The sequence below is a fragment of the Blennius ocellaris genome (genome assembly GCF_963422515.1).
Source record: "Blennius ocellaris genome assembly, chromosome: 20".
Lineage (NCBI taxonomy): Eukaryota > Metazoa > Chordata > Actinopteri > Blenniiformes > Blenniidae > Blennius > Blennius ocellaris.
In genome coordinates this window covers 2,870,949-2,884,904 of record NC_137669.1, presented here as the reverse complement: position 1 = coordinate 2,884,904, position 13,956 = coordinate 2,870,949, and the positions used below count along the sequence as shown (strand labels likewise).

At 42.0% G+C, this 13,956-nt stretch overlaps 1 protein-coding gene across 1 annotated transcript in view; it reads left to right on the top strand.

Moving 5' to 3' along the window:
• The first annotated feature begins 237 nt into the window (after positions 1–237).
• The window catches only part of LOC308144662 (uncharacterized protein), a 33,122-nt gene continuing 19,403 nt past the window's right edge, over positions 238–13,956 (top strand). Inside the window, exons 1-9 of the mRNA XM_080515842.1 lie at positions 238–341; positions 1,049–1,210; positions 5,144–5,281; positions 7,184–7,332; positions 7,494–7,597; positions 7,705–7,894; positions 10,548–10,679; positions 10,759–10,902; positions 11,389–11,521. Coding sequence (XP_080371968.1) covers positions 1,060–1,210; positions 5,144–5,281; positions 7,184–7,332; positions 7,494–7,597; positions 7,705–7,894; positions 10,548–10,679; positions 10,759–10,902; positions 11,389–11,521 — 1,141 coding nt within the window. The 5' untranslated portion in view covers positions 238–341; positions 1,049–1,059. The remainder of the gene's footprint in view (positions 342–1,048; positions 1,211–5,143; positions 5,282–7,183; positions 7,333–7,493; positions 7,598–7,704; positions 7,895–10,547; positions 10,680–10,758; positions 10,903–11,388; positions 11,522–13,956) is intronic.

The following is a 13,956-nucleotide window of genomic DNA, read 5'->3' as shown; positions in this document are numbered from 1 at the left end:
TATCAATACTTTCACTTTCATGTTCAGGGTCAATTGTTTGTTTAACATTGTCACACCCTTCAGTTCCCGTAAATGCTGGAAAGAGAAACTAAGAAATCACACCAGCTGTGACTGCATCAAGGTAAGTTTGTGTTGGCTTGTTTGGCTTGATCAATATATCTACACATGCTAATGTATCTAAAGGATGTATTAATCATTGTTATTCCTGCAGATGGATGCGATTTACAAGTTGCTGGAGAAGCACCGCCTGGAAGCTTATTACAATAGGTTTCTAGAGTTTGGAGTGAAAGATGAAAGAGACTTTATCGACAGCGTTACAGATGAAGACCTAACCAACCTTGGTAAGACTAAACTTTATTTCCTTTAGATTTCATGTTGCCAGTTGTGAACCTTACAGACAAAGTGTGGTTACGAAAGAATATTACAAAAAGTAATTCAGCCCTATGTCGGGATAAAGGGGAGAAACAAACTGAGTATCTGAACAAAAACACGTCTGTGGTGGCTCAATGGTTTAATCTGGTTCTTCTTAGGCTTGCGTCTTCACTTAATCTACTTCATATTTTAGTATAAAATTGTTTTAAATAGGTGTAGATCTGATCAGTGTAGGTCAAATGATTGACTTTGAACTACCTGTCAGCAAATCACTGAATATCTTGGGCCCAAATACATTTCAGAAACACTCGTATAAAAGTATTCAGTTTACTCTGAGTGCCAGAACAAATCAGGGTGAAACAGTTTTCTTCACCGATGAAACAAACTTCCAGAACACCTGACGTACTCACTTTTTTTTTTAAATCAGGCCTTCAAATATTATTTGATCAGATATTAGATTTAATTATCTTATTTCCTTTATTTTTTAAAGCTTTCACTTTTGTTATAATTTTTTTGCATTTCATACTTTCTTTCTTGTATGTTTTGTTCTAATAGACATTTTTTTAAATTGCATTACTGTTTGCTTTGTGAGTCATGTCTTCACAGTGCGATATCACTGTACTTGCCTGGGCTTGTACAGGTTCCATACCTGTTGAACCTGTCTTTTTTTAAACAGGCTTCAGTCAAATGGAACGGAATCGTTTTGCCTCTATGCAAAAGACCATTGGGAGATTCAGAGCTCCAGCACACCCGGCTGCAGAATCCGTGCAAAAGTTAATGACGCCATTCACTGTGCTGTATACATACCCCAAATGTCCTGCACCTAAATGCATCAAAGGTAGGAATTTCCTAAATCTATATTCTTTTTTTTCCGAAGAGCACAGATTGAAAGCAATTCTCAAATATTCAACATGCAAACCAATGCATAGAATTCCACCAGGTAAGTGCCAAGGAGTGATAAAATGCAGTCAGGTCAGTGACTGTCTCCGTGAGAAGTAGGGATGAGTTGTTTCAGACAGCATTTTTGACGAGTACGAGCATAATACAAGTTTACTCATTAATATCCGTGCTCATGTTGAAGGAAAATCTTCATTTGGTAACTGACTGTCTTCATGCTCTGTGATTGGCCAGTCACACACAGTGCCTGCCCCTCCCTACACACACACACACACACACACGCACACACACACACACACACACACACACACACACACACACACGCATGCACGTGGTTACATACACATAGTTTTTATTATAAATAAAACATTGAATCTCAATTCTGAGGCTGTCCTGTAAATAGTTTTGAAATAAACAATAAATAAAGCAACTTCTGATCAATCTATGTCAATTTCAGACTTAATAATGTACAGATTTAAGCCCCACCTAGTTTCACTTAAACCACGCCCACTTCCTGTTTAGACCCCGCCCACTTCTAGTACGGATACGGATACAGATCATTTAGACAGTTGAACAGATACAGATAGTGGTGTACTCGCTCATCCCTAATGCAAAGTATACTATTAATTCTTTGAGATTATCTACAATATTTTCTTGTCTGTGAATAAAACTTCCTCTTATATAGTACATAATTACTGTGTGAGGACAGCACCTTCTGGTTATTGGTCTCCTCTTGGTGCTTCAGGCTGTGTTTTATCCTGATCCACACCAATGGTATATGAGTGAGCCTCCCTCACCATGCAGTGTGTATTTCATGCTCAGGCTGTGACTAGTGATGGCCAAATGAAGCTTCAATGAAGATTCATGAACCACTGTCTGTATTTTCTGACTCCACCAGGTGGAACTCTTGGTTTGAAGATAGAAGCTGAAAGACTGTCAATGAAGTGTGTTTTCAAACATTTATTGAACAGACAGTGCCATCTAGTGGCTTCAAAACATATAGAAAGTGGTTCATGAATCTTCATTGAAGCTTCATTTGACCATCTCTAGCTGTGGCTCCATTCATTTAGTTCACATGATTTTGATACCTGTGGGGCTTGAAGCCTGATGCCCCACTAACAACGTGATTTCGAAGCTCAGAGCTGATTGGCTGGCACTAATTTAGACACTGCTTCACAGAACTGGAGCAAGTCGTCAGAAATACTAGTTAAGAATCAAAGTAATTAGGTTGATTATTTACGAGTACGAGTTTTAAACTCTTATTTGAGCTGAGAAACTGAAGGTAAGTAGTAGTAAATTGAAAAATGCGTTGATCAACACTTTCTAAAAACCTCTGCATCAAGTAGCTTTACTGGTGGTCGAGTGTAATGAAGGCCAAATGAAGCTTCAATGAAGATTCATGTACCACTTTCTATATGTTTTGAAGCTACTAGATGGCACTGTCTGTTTAATAAATGTTTCAAAAACCCTTCATTGACAGTCTTTCAGCCTCTATGTTCAAACCAAGAGTTCCACCTGGTGGAGTCAGAAAATACAGAAAGTGGTTCATGAATCTTCATTGAAGCTTCAATTGGCCATCACTAGTCGAGTGGTAGAACTTTCATCTTAGAAACTGCATGACCTGGTTTGATTCTCATTAATGACTTTTTTTTTTCAATTGAATTTTTTCTTTTGATCGGCTATCTCCAGGGCTCAACAATTTTACTAATAAGCGCCTATACTGTTGTTATAAGGTTGTGCACCCTGTTTACTTTACATCGAGAAACGAAACTATAGGTGTGGAGTAATAAGGGCCACACCCACACAGGCTTGTCAGCAGCCATATTGATACATACTCGGGTATTTGAAAAAACTGTGATATTTCTCTGCGTTTGAGATGAGCATTTACACATAAACGCAGCTACGACTCATCACAAATGATGATTCCTGAAAAGTCCGGCGACAGTGGAGATCTAGATAAACTCTATGTCTCCGGTTGCATCTAAAGGGGGGAGGTGGATATTTACGTCACAATTTGTGACGTGGTGTTTTTTTCCAGGATTCAGATTGGTCATCATGGCTTCATGCTTCTCGCTGCATTGCCCCCTACAGGTTTGGCTGCTCATAGCAGCTCTGAATCAGCAGTACAGTAGAACCTCTGATAAGCAGACCCAGTGAGAGCGGACACGTCACTGTGCACTGGGGTTGAGCGAGCACACTACTATCTGTATCTGTATCTGTTCAACCATCTAAATGATCTGTATCCATAGCTGTACTTGGAGTGGGCGGGGTCTAAACCAGAAATGGGCGTGGTTCAAGTGAAACTGGGTGGGGCTTAAATCGGTACAATATTTTAAGTTTGAAATTGATATGGATTGATCAGAAGTTACTTTATTTATTGTTTATTTCAAAACTATTTACAGAACAGCCTCAGAATTCAGATTCAATGTTTTATATATAAAAAACTATATACTATATACAGTATATAAAGCTTAATTAGTAATATCTGTGATATTATATTTATTTTTATGAATAGCCATATACAATAAACATATTAATATAGGCTACTTTATGTGTTCAGCTATATGTGTGTAAGTGGTCTAACAGTTAGTTTTTTTAATGATGTGTGTGAACCTGGTGATTCATGTAAACATCCAGTGATGGAAAACAGGGAAATAATATGTCAGCCTTGTTCACTGTATTCTTCTCAAAAGCACCACGTTCAGTACGAGCAAAGTTTTCCAACTGCCTTTACACCACCAGCCAAACTAAGAGCAAGCAGACGGTAAAAAAAACCAACAAAAAAACGTGACAGGAGTGGAGACAGTGACGACGCAACACGAGCCGTTTTCAGCTCTGTCTTGTCAAATGCACCACGTACGTTACGAAATAAGTTCACCAAGTAATTTTAAATATCATACAAACCAAAATAGAGGCGAGCTGAAGAAAATCTAAGGGGTACTGAAGAAAGCAAAGTGAGCTCAGAGAGCAAGCACAGAGAGTTCCGTCACTCTGTGTGTGTGTGAGTGGGGGCTGGGCAGAGCTCTGGCTGCAGAGATGTGTGTATGTTGGGAGGGACGGGCGCTGTGTGTGACTGTGACTTATAAACAAACATGGTGGACATGTAGTGGTATGACTCGCGGTCCATATTCAAGTTTCATTGTCCAAATCAGTAGTTTAATAGTTGAGACTCCCCTGATAGCATCCGATGCCTCATCAGTCCATAAAGATCTCAGGTTCTCTCCATTTTCTTCACGTTTATAGTGTATTGTTCTCTGCACACATATCTGTGTGGTTTCATTACAAAATCAGGCAACAGCGCCCTCCTGTGGCATACTAACGACATTGTTGTTTCTTCGTCCACTGCTGCATAATAAACACACTCCTTTATTTTTTAATGGATTAGGTGTTGTCACTTGAAACGTTGTCGTATAAACGGAGCCTTAGTCATGTCAGACTGCAACTCCCAATTTTTTTTTTTCACTGGCTGCAGACATACATGGCGTCTGTCTTTGTAACTACAGTCACCAGAGGTCAGCATAAACCTTAACTCCTGCCTTCTTTAGGCATGTTGAGTCTTACTATATTTCATCCATGATATTTATACTAACCTAATTTAATTGCCCACACTTGGCCCATTCAGTTGGCAACATTTGCATCCAATCATGAACCACTGAGCTGAACATTTGTGTAAATAAATATTATTTCTCTTTCAAACTAAGGTTTGTTGTCACAACAGTACGTTTAATTGAGGGGGGGAATTAAAGTTTGTTTTTCCTGTAATCTGTGTGAATCTTCATTTGAGTAACATTGGCAAGTAAAGACATGTGATCCTTGCGTTACATCATTAAACATGCACCATTTGTAAACTTTGACTGTCATTTTTTAAAACCAGACATGGATCCAGCACAAAATACAGTCGAAGATCTGATGTTGAGGATCTGCTACCTTGAGCGCATGGACTCTTCCCGAGGAGTCTGCCTCTTCACAGATGATGGGATGCCGCTGACTGACGACCCCTTCTTTAACTCATGTGAGCTCTTTCACTGCTGCTTCAATTATAGATTAAATGATATATTTAATGGCTTTCTTCTGCACAGAAAAACAATTTATTTTGGACAAAGCCTGGGCACTTTTCCTATGCCATAACAATCTCTTGCAATACAGTCTGGACCAGCTTTACTCAAAACTCCTAACTATTATTTCGCTCAATGTCAACCTAACCAAACACTTTGTGGACACACGCGATAAAGAAAGACAGTTTAACAGTGCTTGAATGTTTACATCATATCGTTCTCTGCACAAGTGAGATTTGTATTAAACAACACAGGACCATGTCAGGGCCTGACATGCAAACTACAACATTTTCAGTGTTGCTGGTGTTTCAATATGGTGATTGTTTGATTTCCCTCAAGAGATGGTGTTATGTATGATTAGGGTTGATGCAAAGCATTGTGGGTACTCAACGGGAAACAACACAGAGCAGAGGTGAGGTGTCAGATTAGATTTAATCCAGTCTGGACCGAAATTGCTGTCTACTTGCTGCATTGTCAACTGCAATAGCCACCATCTATCATATTCAAGCATGAAAAAAACCAGCTCAAGCCACATCTCAGTGGTCACAAAAGGACAACGAATAGCAGAACTGTATAAACAAACAGTAGCATACAGCATCCGATCCACTTCAAACATTTCCAGGTCCTGCACCCATCTATCTGTAAAAAAAAACCTGTGCCTGCTGCAGTGGTTTGAAGTGCTGAGCACTTTGTGTGTGAAGGGAAACACACTTAAAATCATATAATTATTAAGGTACGGGTGCTTGAAGATTGGCAACAGGTTAACATACGCTGACCATTCTGAATGCCCATATGGATCAAGCCCTTTAACTCCTCTTGTTTTATCATCTTATCTGGGATTTGCCTTCCCATTGAGCTTTTCATGGTATGGTTCAACTTTTTCATGTGACCAGTTAGTGTTGAGGCCTCTCCATGCTGTCAATGTCCGCGAGTTTACATGGGATGCACACAATTGTGGCCATGCTCAACTCGGCCTCACATCCGTGCACGTTCCATAACTAATGTAACGATCCCGAAAATAGCTCCACTTCTGCTGCCCGGTGTTCTCCACCTTTACTAAAGTACTTTATCTTTCATTTCAGGAGTTTTGAGCCGTGTGGCTCTTTATTTGCTTTGAAATTGTGATTGTTCAGGCAGATGGAGGATCTCCTCGCACAAGCTCTGGCACATACAGGACGCGCGGTCAGAAAATGTGGGCTGCGACGCCACATTGGTAGCATGAAGGTTTATTTTATTCAATTCAATGTTTTTTTTTTAACATAGCAGTTAGTGCTGGCTTGCAGATACTATAAAATCCATCTGGCTTTCCTGTGTTGTTTTGACTGTACTTCCCAGAATGCTTTGCATCTTGATGATGCAATCTTCCATGTTGGTGATGTGCTCCGGCAATCTCTATACTGCGGAGGCTCCCAACCATCCGCCTCCTGCAGCACCTCTTCAGCTGTACAGTCATTGATAGTCACCGGGAATAGATATTAGATTGAAATGTTGTAAGCAATAAATGTTTCACGCCGACTTCCATAAAAGTCATATAAAATAATAAAACCTGCTCCTAGGAAAAGGATGTCCTGTAGGCCTATGTCTTGTGAGAGGGTTACACATTAAAGTCCAAATGCGTTTAGATTACTATGAGTGTGAGAGTGACATGGCTTCACAGAGTTAAACAGATATATTTTTATATTTATCAACTTGCAACCCAGCTGTGATACATTTTTTTTTTTAATTTTCAGTATAATTAATTTTACCTTTTGATGCAACTGAATAAAATGCCACAAATTATGCTAAATGGTTACTGAGCATAATCACATAATACTTAGTTACTTAGCTTGGTTACTGTTTTCATTTTGCTTTTTCCACAGGGTCTTTACAGGACCGCCACATTAAAAGCGATGATCTGATCTATGCCATATTCACACCAAAGCAGAACCTGTCAACACCTGTTCCAAACTCGGAACGAGCGAATACAGTTCATGGAACAGACACTGTTCGGTGCCACATAATGCTCAAGGTGAGTTTAATATATATGGTATTTCTGATTGCGACACCAAACTCAATCAAAGACATAAAAAGTGGAAAATCAATATGAAGTATGAAGCAACCTCATGCAGGACAAATGAGCTGGAATGACATTTGACTCATCTTTTCCGTCCCATGTCTCGTCCCTTCCAGGGAGACTATGAGATTTCAGCTGACCTGGAAAAGGACACAGTAGGAACTCTGAAGAAGAAGCTTGCAAACGAAAGTGGAATCCCGGCACAAGTTCTTCACTATGTGTAAGACCATTGTGTTTCACTGAGAGCATCACTTTTGGATCTAATTTATCCAGAATCAAGCTTTTATTCACGTTGGATTTATATCGTTACGGTCTGATTATTTTCAGAGGTTACGTTGACATTGACAACTCACTGGAAAACTGTGGGATCACAGAGGAATCAACAGTGCAGTTTTCACTGTCCACATTCTCTGAAGAGGCCAAGGATGCCAGTGCAGTCTTCATTGATGATGTGCTCCCTTCTGTCCAACAAACCCCCAAAGGAATCAGCTTCCTGCTGTCATCCCTCTTCATTATTGTAAGCTGTAGTTTTGTTAATAACATAATCAACAATTTATATTTGTCTACATATTTTATATTTTACAAATATGTATATGTAATAAATGTGATAAAAAGTTAAAAAAAAATTTGGCAAGCTGTAATGGAAAAATTGTGTTGAAGGAAGAGACACTACAATCTCTCTCTCTCTCTCTCTCTCTCTCTACACACATATATATATATATATATATATATATATATATATATATATATATATATATATATATATATATTAGGGATGAGCCGGATAATGCATTTTTTACAAGTACGAGCATAATACAAGTTTACTCATCAATATTCGGGTTTGTGCTGAAGGAAAATCCTCATTTGGTAACTGACTGTCTTCACGCTCCCTGATTGGCCAGTCACACACAGTGCCCGCCCTTCCACGCACACATCAAAAACAAACACACATGTTCTGTGCAGGCAGCTAGCGCACACAGACATTGACAGTTGCTCCTTAGGTTTTCTTGAGCTCGCCTCTACTTTGGTTTGTATGATATTTAAAGTTACTTGGTGAACTTGTTTCGTAACGTATGTGGTGCATTTAACAAGACAGAGCTGAAAACGGCTAGTGTCGCAACGGTCACACTCCTGTTGCTTTTTTTTTTTAACCGTCTGTTTGCTCTTAGTTTGTCTGGTGTTGTAAAGTCAGTTTGTGTTGTACTGAACGCAGTACTTTTGAGAAGAACACAGTGAACAAGGCTGACATATTATTTCCCTGTTTGCCGTCACTGGATGTTTACATGAATCACCAGGTTCACACAGATCATTAAAAAATAAAGTCTTCCAGACCACTTACACACATATAGCTGAACACACAAAGTAGCCTATATGAATGTTTATTGTATGTGGCTGTTTATAAAAATAAATATATTATAAATGTCACAAATGAAGCTTTATATACTGTATATAGTTTTTTATATATAAAACATTGAATCTCAATTCTGAGGCTGTCCTGTAAATAGTTTTGAAATAAACAACAAATAAAGCAACTTCTGATCAATCCATATCAATTTCAGACTTAAAATAATATACCAATTTAAGCCCCACCCAGTTTCAATTGAACCATGCCCACTTCCTGTTCAGGCCACGCCCACTCACAGTACGGACACAGATACAGATAATTTACAACCTGTTTCCACCGCACAAAAGTGCGGGGATGGTACGGAGCGGTACGGCAAAGCGTAACCGGAGCCAAATCCGGTACCTGTTTCCACTGCAGAAAGGAGCTTAAAAAGTGGGCGGGGCTTAAGAGCTCTGCAGATATGTGACGTTTGTTACAACAGTCGTCTCAGCTTGGCTGCAGATCTAGATCTTATGAATCTCTGGGACATGGGAGCCTTTAGCTTTCCGCTCAAACGCAGGAGCAGCCACTCCACGCCGGCGCTGATCGCGCTCCTGCAGCCCCGTGCCGGAACGCGGAGGCTCCAAGCGTCTCTGCATCGCGTCTGCGGTCCATCCCCACGATGCATCAGCACTGACCACAGTTGAACTGAACGCTGACCGCCTCTGCCTCGTGTTTGAACAGAAACCACAGACCCACGACGCGCGGCGCACCCACGGCTGATGCTATGCTGCAAACAGAAAGCTCCAACGCGATGCAAAGTCCCAAGACCCATGACCAACACTAAAGTTGAGCAGCAAAGAAAAGAAAAGAAAAGGAAAAAAAAAACAACCAGTGCAAAGCTGACCACACTAACAACAGAGGATTCATCCAGGCCACATATTCAAATATTGAGGGCGTGTAGTAAATCACTGACCAATCAGCAGACAGCTCCTCAATCTCAGACCCGTTCCATGGTCCCGGGTACCCCAATGGAAGAGTAGCTGAAAAGCGACCGCTTTTGGAGCGGTTGTTTCCGCATTCCTGCGGTGGAAACGCAAACCGCAACGGACTATACCGGTCTATCCCCGCACTTTTTGTGTGGTGGAAACGGGGCTTGAGATGGTTGAACAGATACAGATACAGACAGTGGTGTACTCATCCCTAATATATATATTGGGTTTTGGGTTTGTACTGTCTCTTCCTTGTGAACACAATTTTTCCATTACAGCTTGGCAATGTAAAAAAAGAGTTTTTAGCACATTTATTAGCTCTTCCTGAAATGACCTTATAGAATTTTGGTGATACGGGGTCTAAATCAGGTGTGTTAAACATGCACATTTCACAGTGACATTTTATTGTGGCCACCCTAAAGCGCACCTGTGCAATAGTCATGCTGTCTAATGCCCATCTTGATATGCCACACATGGGTGTGAGATGGGATGGATTACCTCAGCAAAGGAGAAGTGCTCACTGACACAGATTTAGACAGATTTGTGAACAAGAAAAAAGTCTTAGATCACTGAGTTCAGCTCATGAAAAATGGGAGCAAACACAATTGTTCAGTATATCCTGTATAGTGTGATTGACACCAATGATCTAAATGAAGATCACTGTTGTGTCACATATTGTCACTCAAATGATACTGACAAAAATCCTATTTGAAATTTCTTCAAATTTGGCAAATATTATACATCACTCAAGAATGAACAAATAACATTTGAAATAATCTCTATGGTTTCAATGGGGTCCTATGCACTGTCAGAGCTCGGACCCTAATGAAATTAATAATATTTTTTCCATTCAGAAACGCAACATGTCTGGAGACCCACTGCGGAATCTGATTGGCTACATTCGAAAACTGACTGGATGCAACCCTCTGGCCCAGAGTCTCTATCAGTTACTCTGTAAGAATGAAACCATATCCAGGAACCAAAAGGTAAACTTTGCATTATAGTATACTTTTCTATATTCAAATGTGATGAAATTAGTTTCATTCTTTTTTGCTTTCAATACAGATCGCTCTGCTTGAGGGCCTGTACACTCTCTTCAGAGAGCTTTTACCGGATATTGGAACAAATCAAGTGGCCAAAATCATTGAGGACCCCGATGTCTTTGAGTATTCGACCTACTGCTGGGCATCTCTTATGTCAGAAGCAAAGGTATATTGAAATTAGCTCAGCAAAGTGTTAGATGAAAAACATGTTCTGCATTTCAGTTGCAAATATAGACACCAAGATGTCATAATTTTTTTCTCCTTTACTACTAGTTAGAAATACAACATATCAGGGTAAGGATAATGTTGTGTCTTTATCAGATCATGGTGATGAAGAAACATCTGACCTGTAAACTAAAGTGATCTCTTTACCCAAAATATCTCTTATTTTGTGGGATGGGGTGGGGTTGGGTTGGGTGGGGTGGGGGTGGGGGCTTCTTTCTACTAAATACTGGTACTGCAACTGTGACCCCCATGTAGCCCGATTGAGAAAGAAAATAGATGGATCTCCTTTTATGACTAATTATGCACAAAAACCTTAAACCAGGATTTTGGGGTTTATAGATCAACCATGGCTATCATATAATTTATGTATATTGCAGAAATGATGTTTAAATGTTTGATAGACTGTACTTTACATTTCTTTTCACAGAAAGAGCCTTCAGAATTTGAGATCTATGCACCATATGTTCTCAAGAATGAAGGCAGTCGTTTCCGTGAACCAGTCACTGTACCTGGTGTCCCAGGCGCCATGGAGAGAGCAACTGTGCTTCAGAAAATAAAAGGTAGGTAGAAAAACAACTTCAACAATGTTTTGGAAATTATTTTGAACAAAAAATGTTACTCCAAATTACATTGTAAAAATCGTATACAGTTTAAGGGTGCTGACCCCAATGCAATAAGACGTGATTAGATGAAGATGTACACACATTTCTGACAGTGTGTTGAGCAATCACAGGGCTGAAGGAAGATTATCTGAGACATACGCTCATCACTCATCACTCATGCTACTCTGAGAAGTGGGGTTACGTTAAGTAACCTATAGTTCTCATTCATAGCATTCGTTTTGATGTCTCACTATGGGATATGGAAGCTCCCGTATTGCCAGACAAGCTTATCTCAAGTCAACCACCAACACTCCAGGAATGGCCCTCTGCCTTAAGTGGCCCCAGCAGTCAGTACTGTATGAGCCAGGCTCAGAGCAGAGATATCTAGCTTATAGAAGTGGACAAAGGTGAGAGGTGAAGACCAGCTTGCTGCTGCACAAATCTCCTGAATTGAGACCCCTTTACATAGGGCCATGGATGCAGCCAGGTCCTGTGTAGAATGAGCCCGCAGGCCGACCAGTGCCTGCTGGCCCTGAGATGTGTAGGCCAGAGCAATTACTCCCACAATCCAGTTGGAGAGAATAAGCTTTGTGATGGGCCCCTGCAGGAGCTGGCCCATCACAAAGAGCTGGTCACTCTTACAAAATTCCTTTGTTCGGTCCATATAAATCCGTAAGGCCCGGACTGGACACAGCATGTGCAACTGCTGTTCTCCAGAAGAAGAAAATGGTGGTGGAGAAAATGCTATAAGAACAATGGGGGAGCTCGAGCCAATCACCTTGGGCACAAAAGCAAGGTGGGGCTTCTGTGGCACCCTGGCATACTGAGGAGTAAACTGAGTGCATAAGGAGTGCACTGAGAGTGCATGAATGTCACTAACACACCCAGCAGAGGCCAAAGCCAGCAGGAGCCTGTCTCCTCAAGCACCTGTCTTCAGAGACAGGTGCTTCAAGCTGAGTGGCTCAAATGGAGCCCCAGAGAGCCCATCCAAAACCACTGCCAAGTCCCATGCGGGGCCAGCGGTCTGGAAACAGGAAGCAGCCTGTGGGTCCCTTTCATAAAACGGCAGACCAAAGGATGCTGGCTGGCCGTTTTGCCTTCAAATCCCACATGGCATGCTGCAATAGCAGCCAGGTACACCTTAACTCTGGAAAAGGCTTTTTGTTTGTCAATCAAGCTCTGCAGCAATGACAAAATTACACCAACAGTGCACTGAAAGGAGATGTGTCCTCTCTGCTGACACCACTCCTCAAACACCCTCCACTTACAGTCATAACGAGACTGAGTGGAGGATGCCTGAGCGCTCTGTATTGTGTTACTCACACTTTGAGGGAGCCCTGTAGTATTTAAGTTACACCACTCACGGGCCAGGCCCATAGGGCCAGATGCTCCGGGTATGGGTGTAATACTGCTCCCCCTGCCTTGGACAGCATGTTGCTGCATAGAGGGAGTTGCCATGGCTGCCCCGACAGGAGCTGATCAATCTCCGCCAGCCAGTGCATAGCCAGCTTGTGCGGAGTTATCAGAATTAATGTGTGGCGATGCTCCCTGACTCTGTTCAGAGTTGGAGGTATCAGAGCCAACGGGGGAAGCGCGTACAGGAGGACCAACAGCCAGACGTGTACGGGCACGTCCACTCTGAGCGGTGCACTTTGGTCGCGTACGGAGAAAAACAGCGGGCACTGCGCGTTTTCTCTGGACGCAAACAGATCCACCGCGGCTCTGCCGTAACGGGCCCACACCTGCTCTACGATTGCTGGATGCAGTGTCCATTCTCAGTAGAACGGCAACCCCCTGGACAGCAGGTCCACCCTCGGTTCAGAACCCCCGGGACATGAGTGGCTCTCAGAGATCGGAGGTGTGTGCTGCTCCACAGGATCAGTCTGCGTGCCAGCATGTGTAATTGCCATGAGCGCAGACACCCCTGACGGTTGATATATGCCACCGTTGTTGTTTTTTCCATTCTCACCAGGACATGATGTCCGTTGAGAAAGCGTCTCAGCGTGAGAAACACCGCTAAGAGCTCCGCTAAGAGCTCCGCTAAGAGCTCCAGATAGTTTTTATGAGAGGCGTCTGGAGCGCTGCTCTCCAGACGCCTCTCACGCATCGGGTCTCGTATATGCCGTCCCAGCCTGACATGCTCACGTCTGTTGTGATCACTTTCCGGGACGGAACAGCTCCCATCGGGACCCCCTTCACCAGGAAAGTCGGGTAACACCAGCAGCACAGCCACATTAAGCATTGCGCACTGACCATAACTCTCTGTGCACCATGATGCACAGGGTCCAGCCGGAGGGAAGACACCCACCGCTGAAAATCCCTCATGTACTGACGGCCGAGCCGGACTACCAGGATGGCTGAGGCCATCAACCCCTGTTTGTCGGAGGCATAAT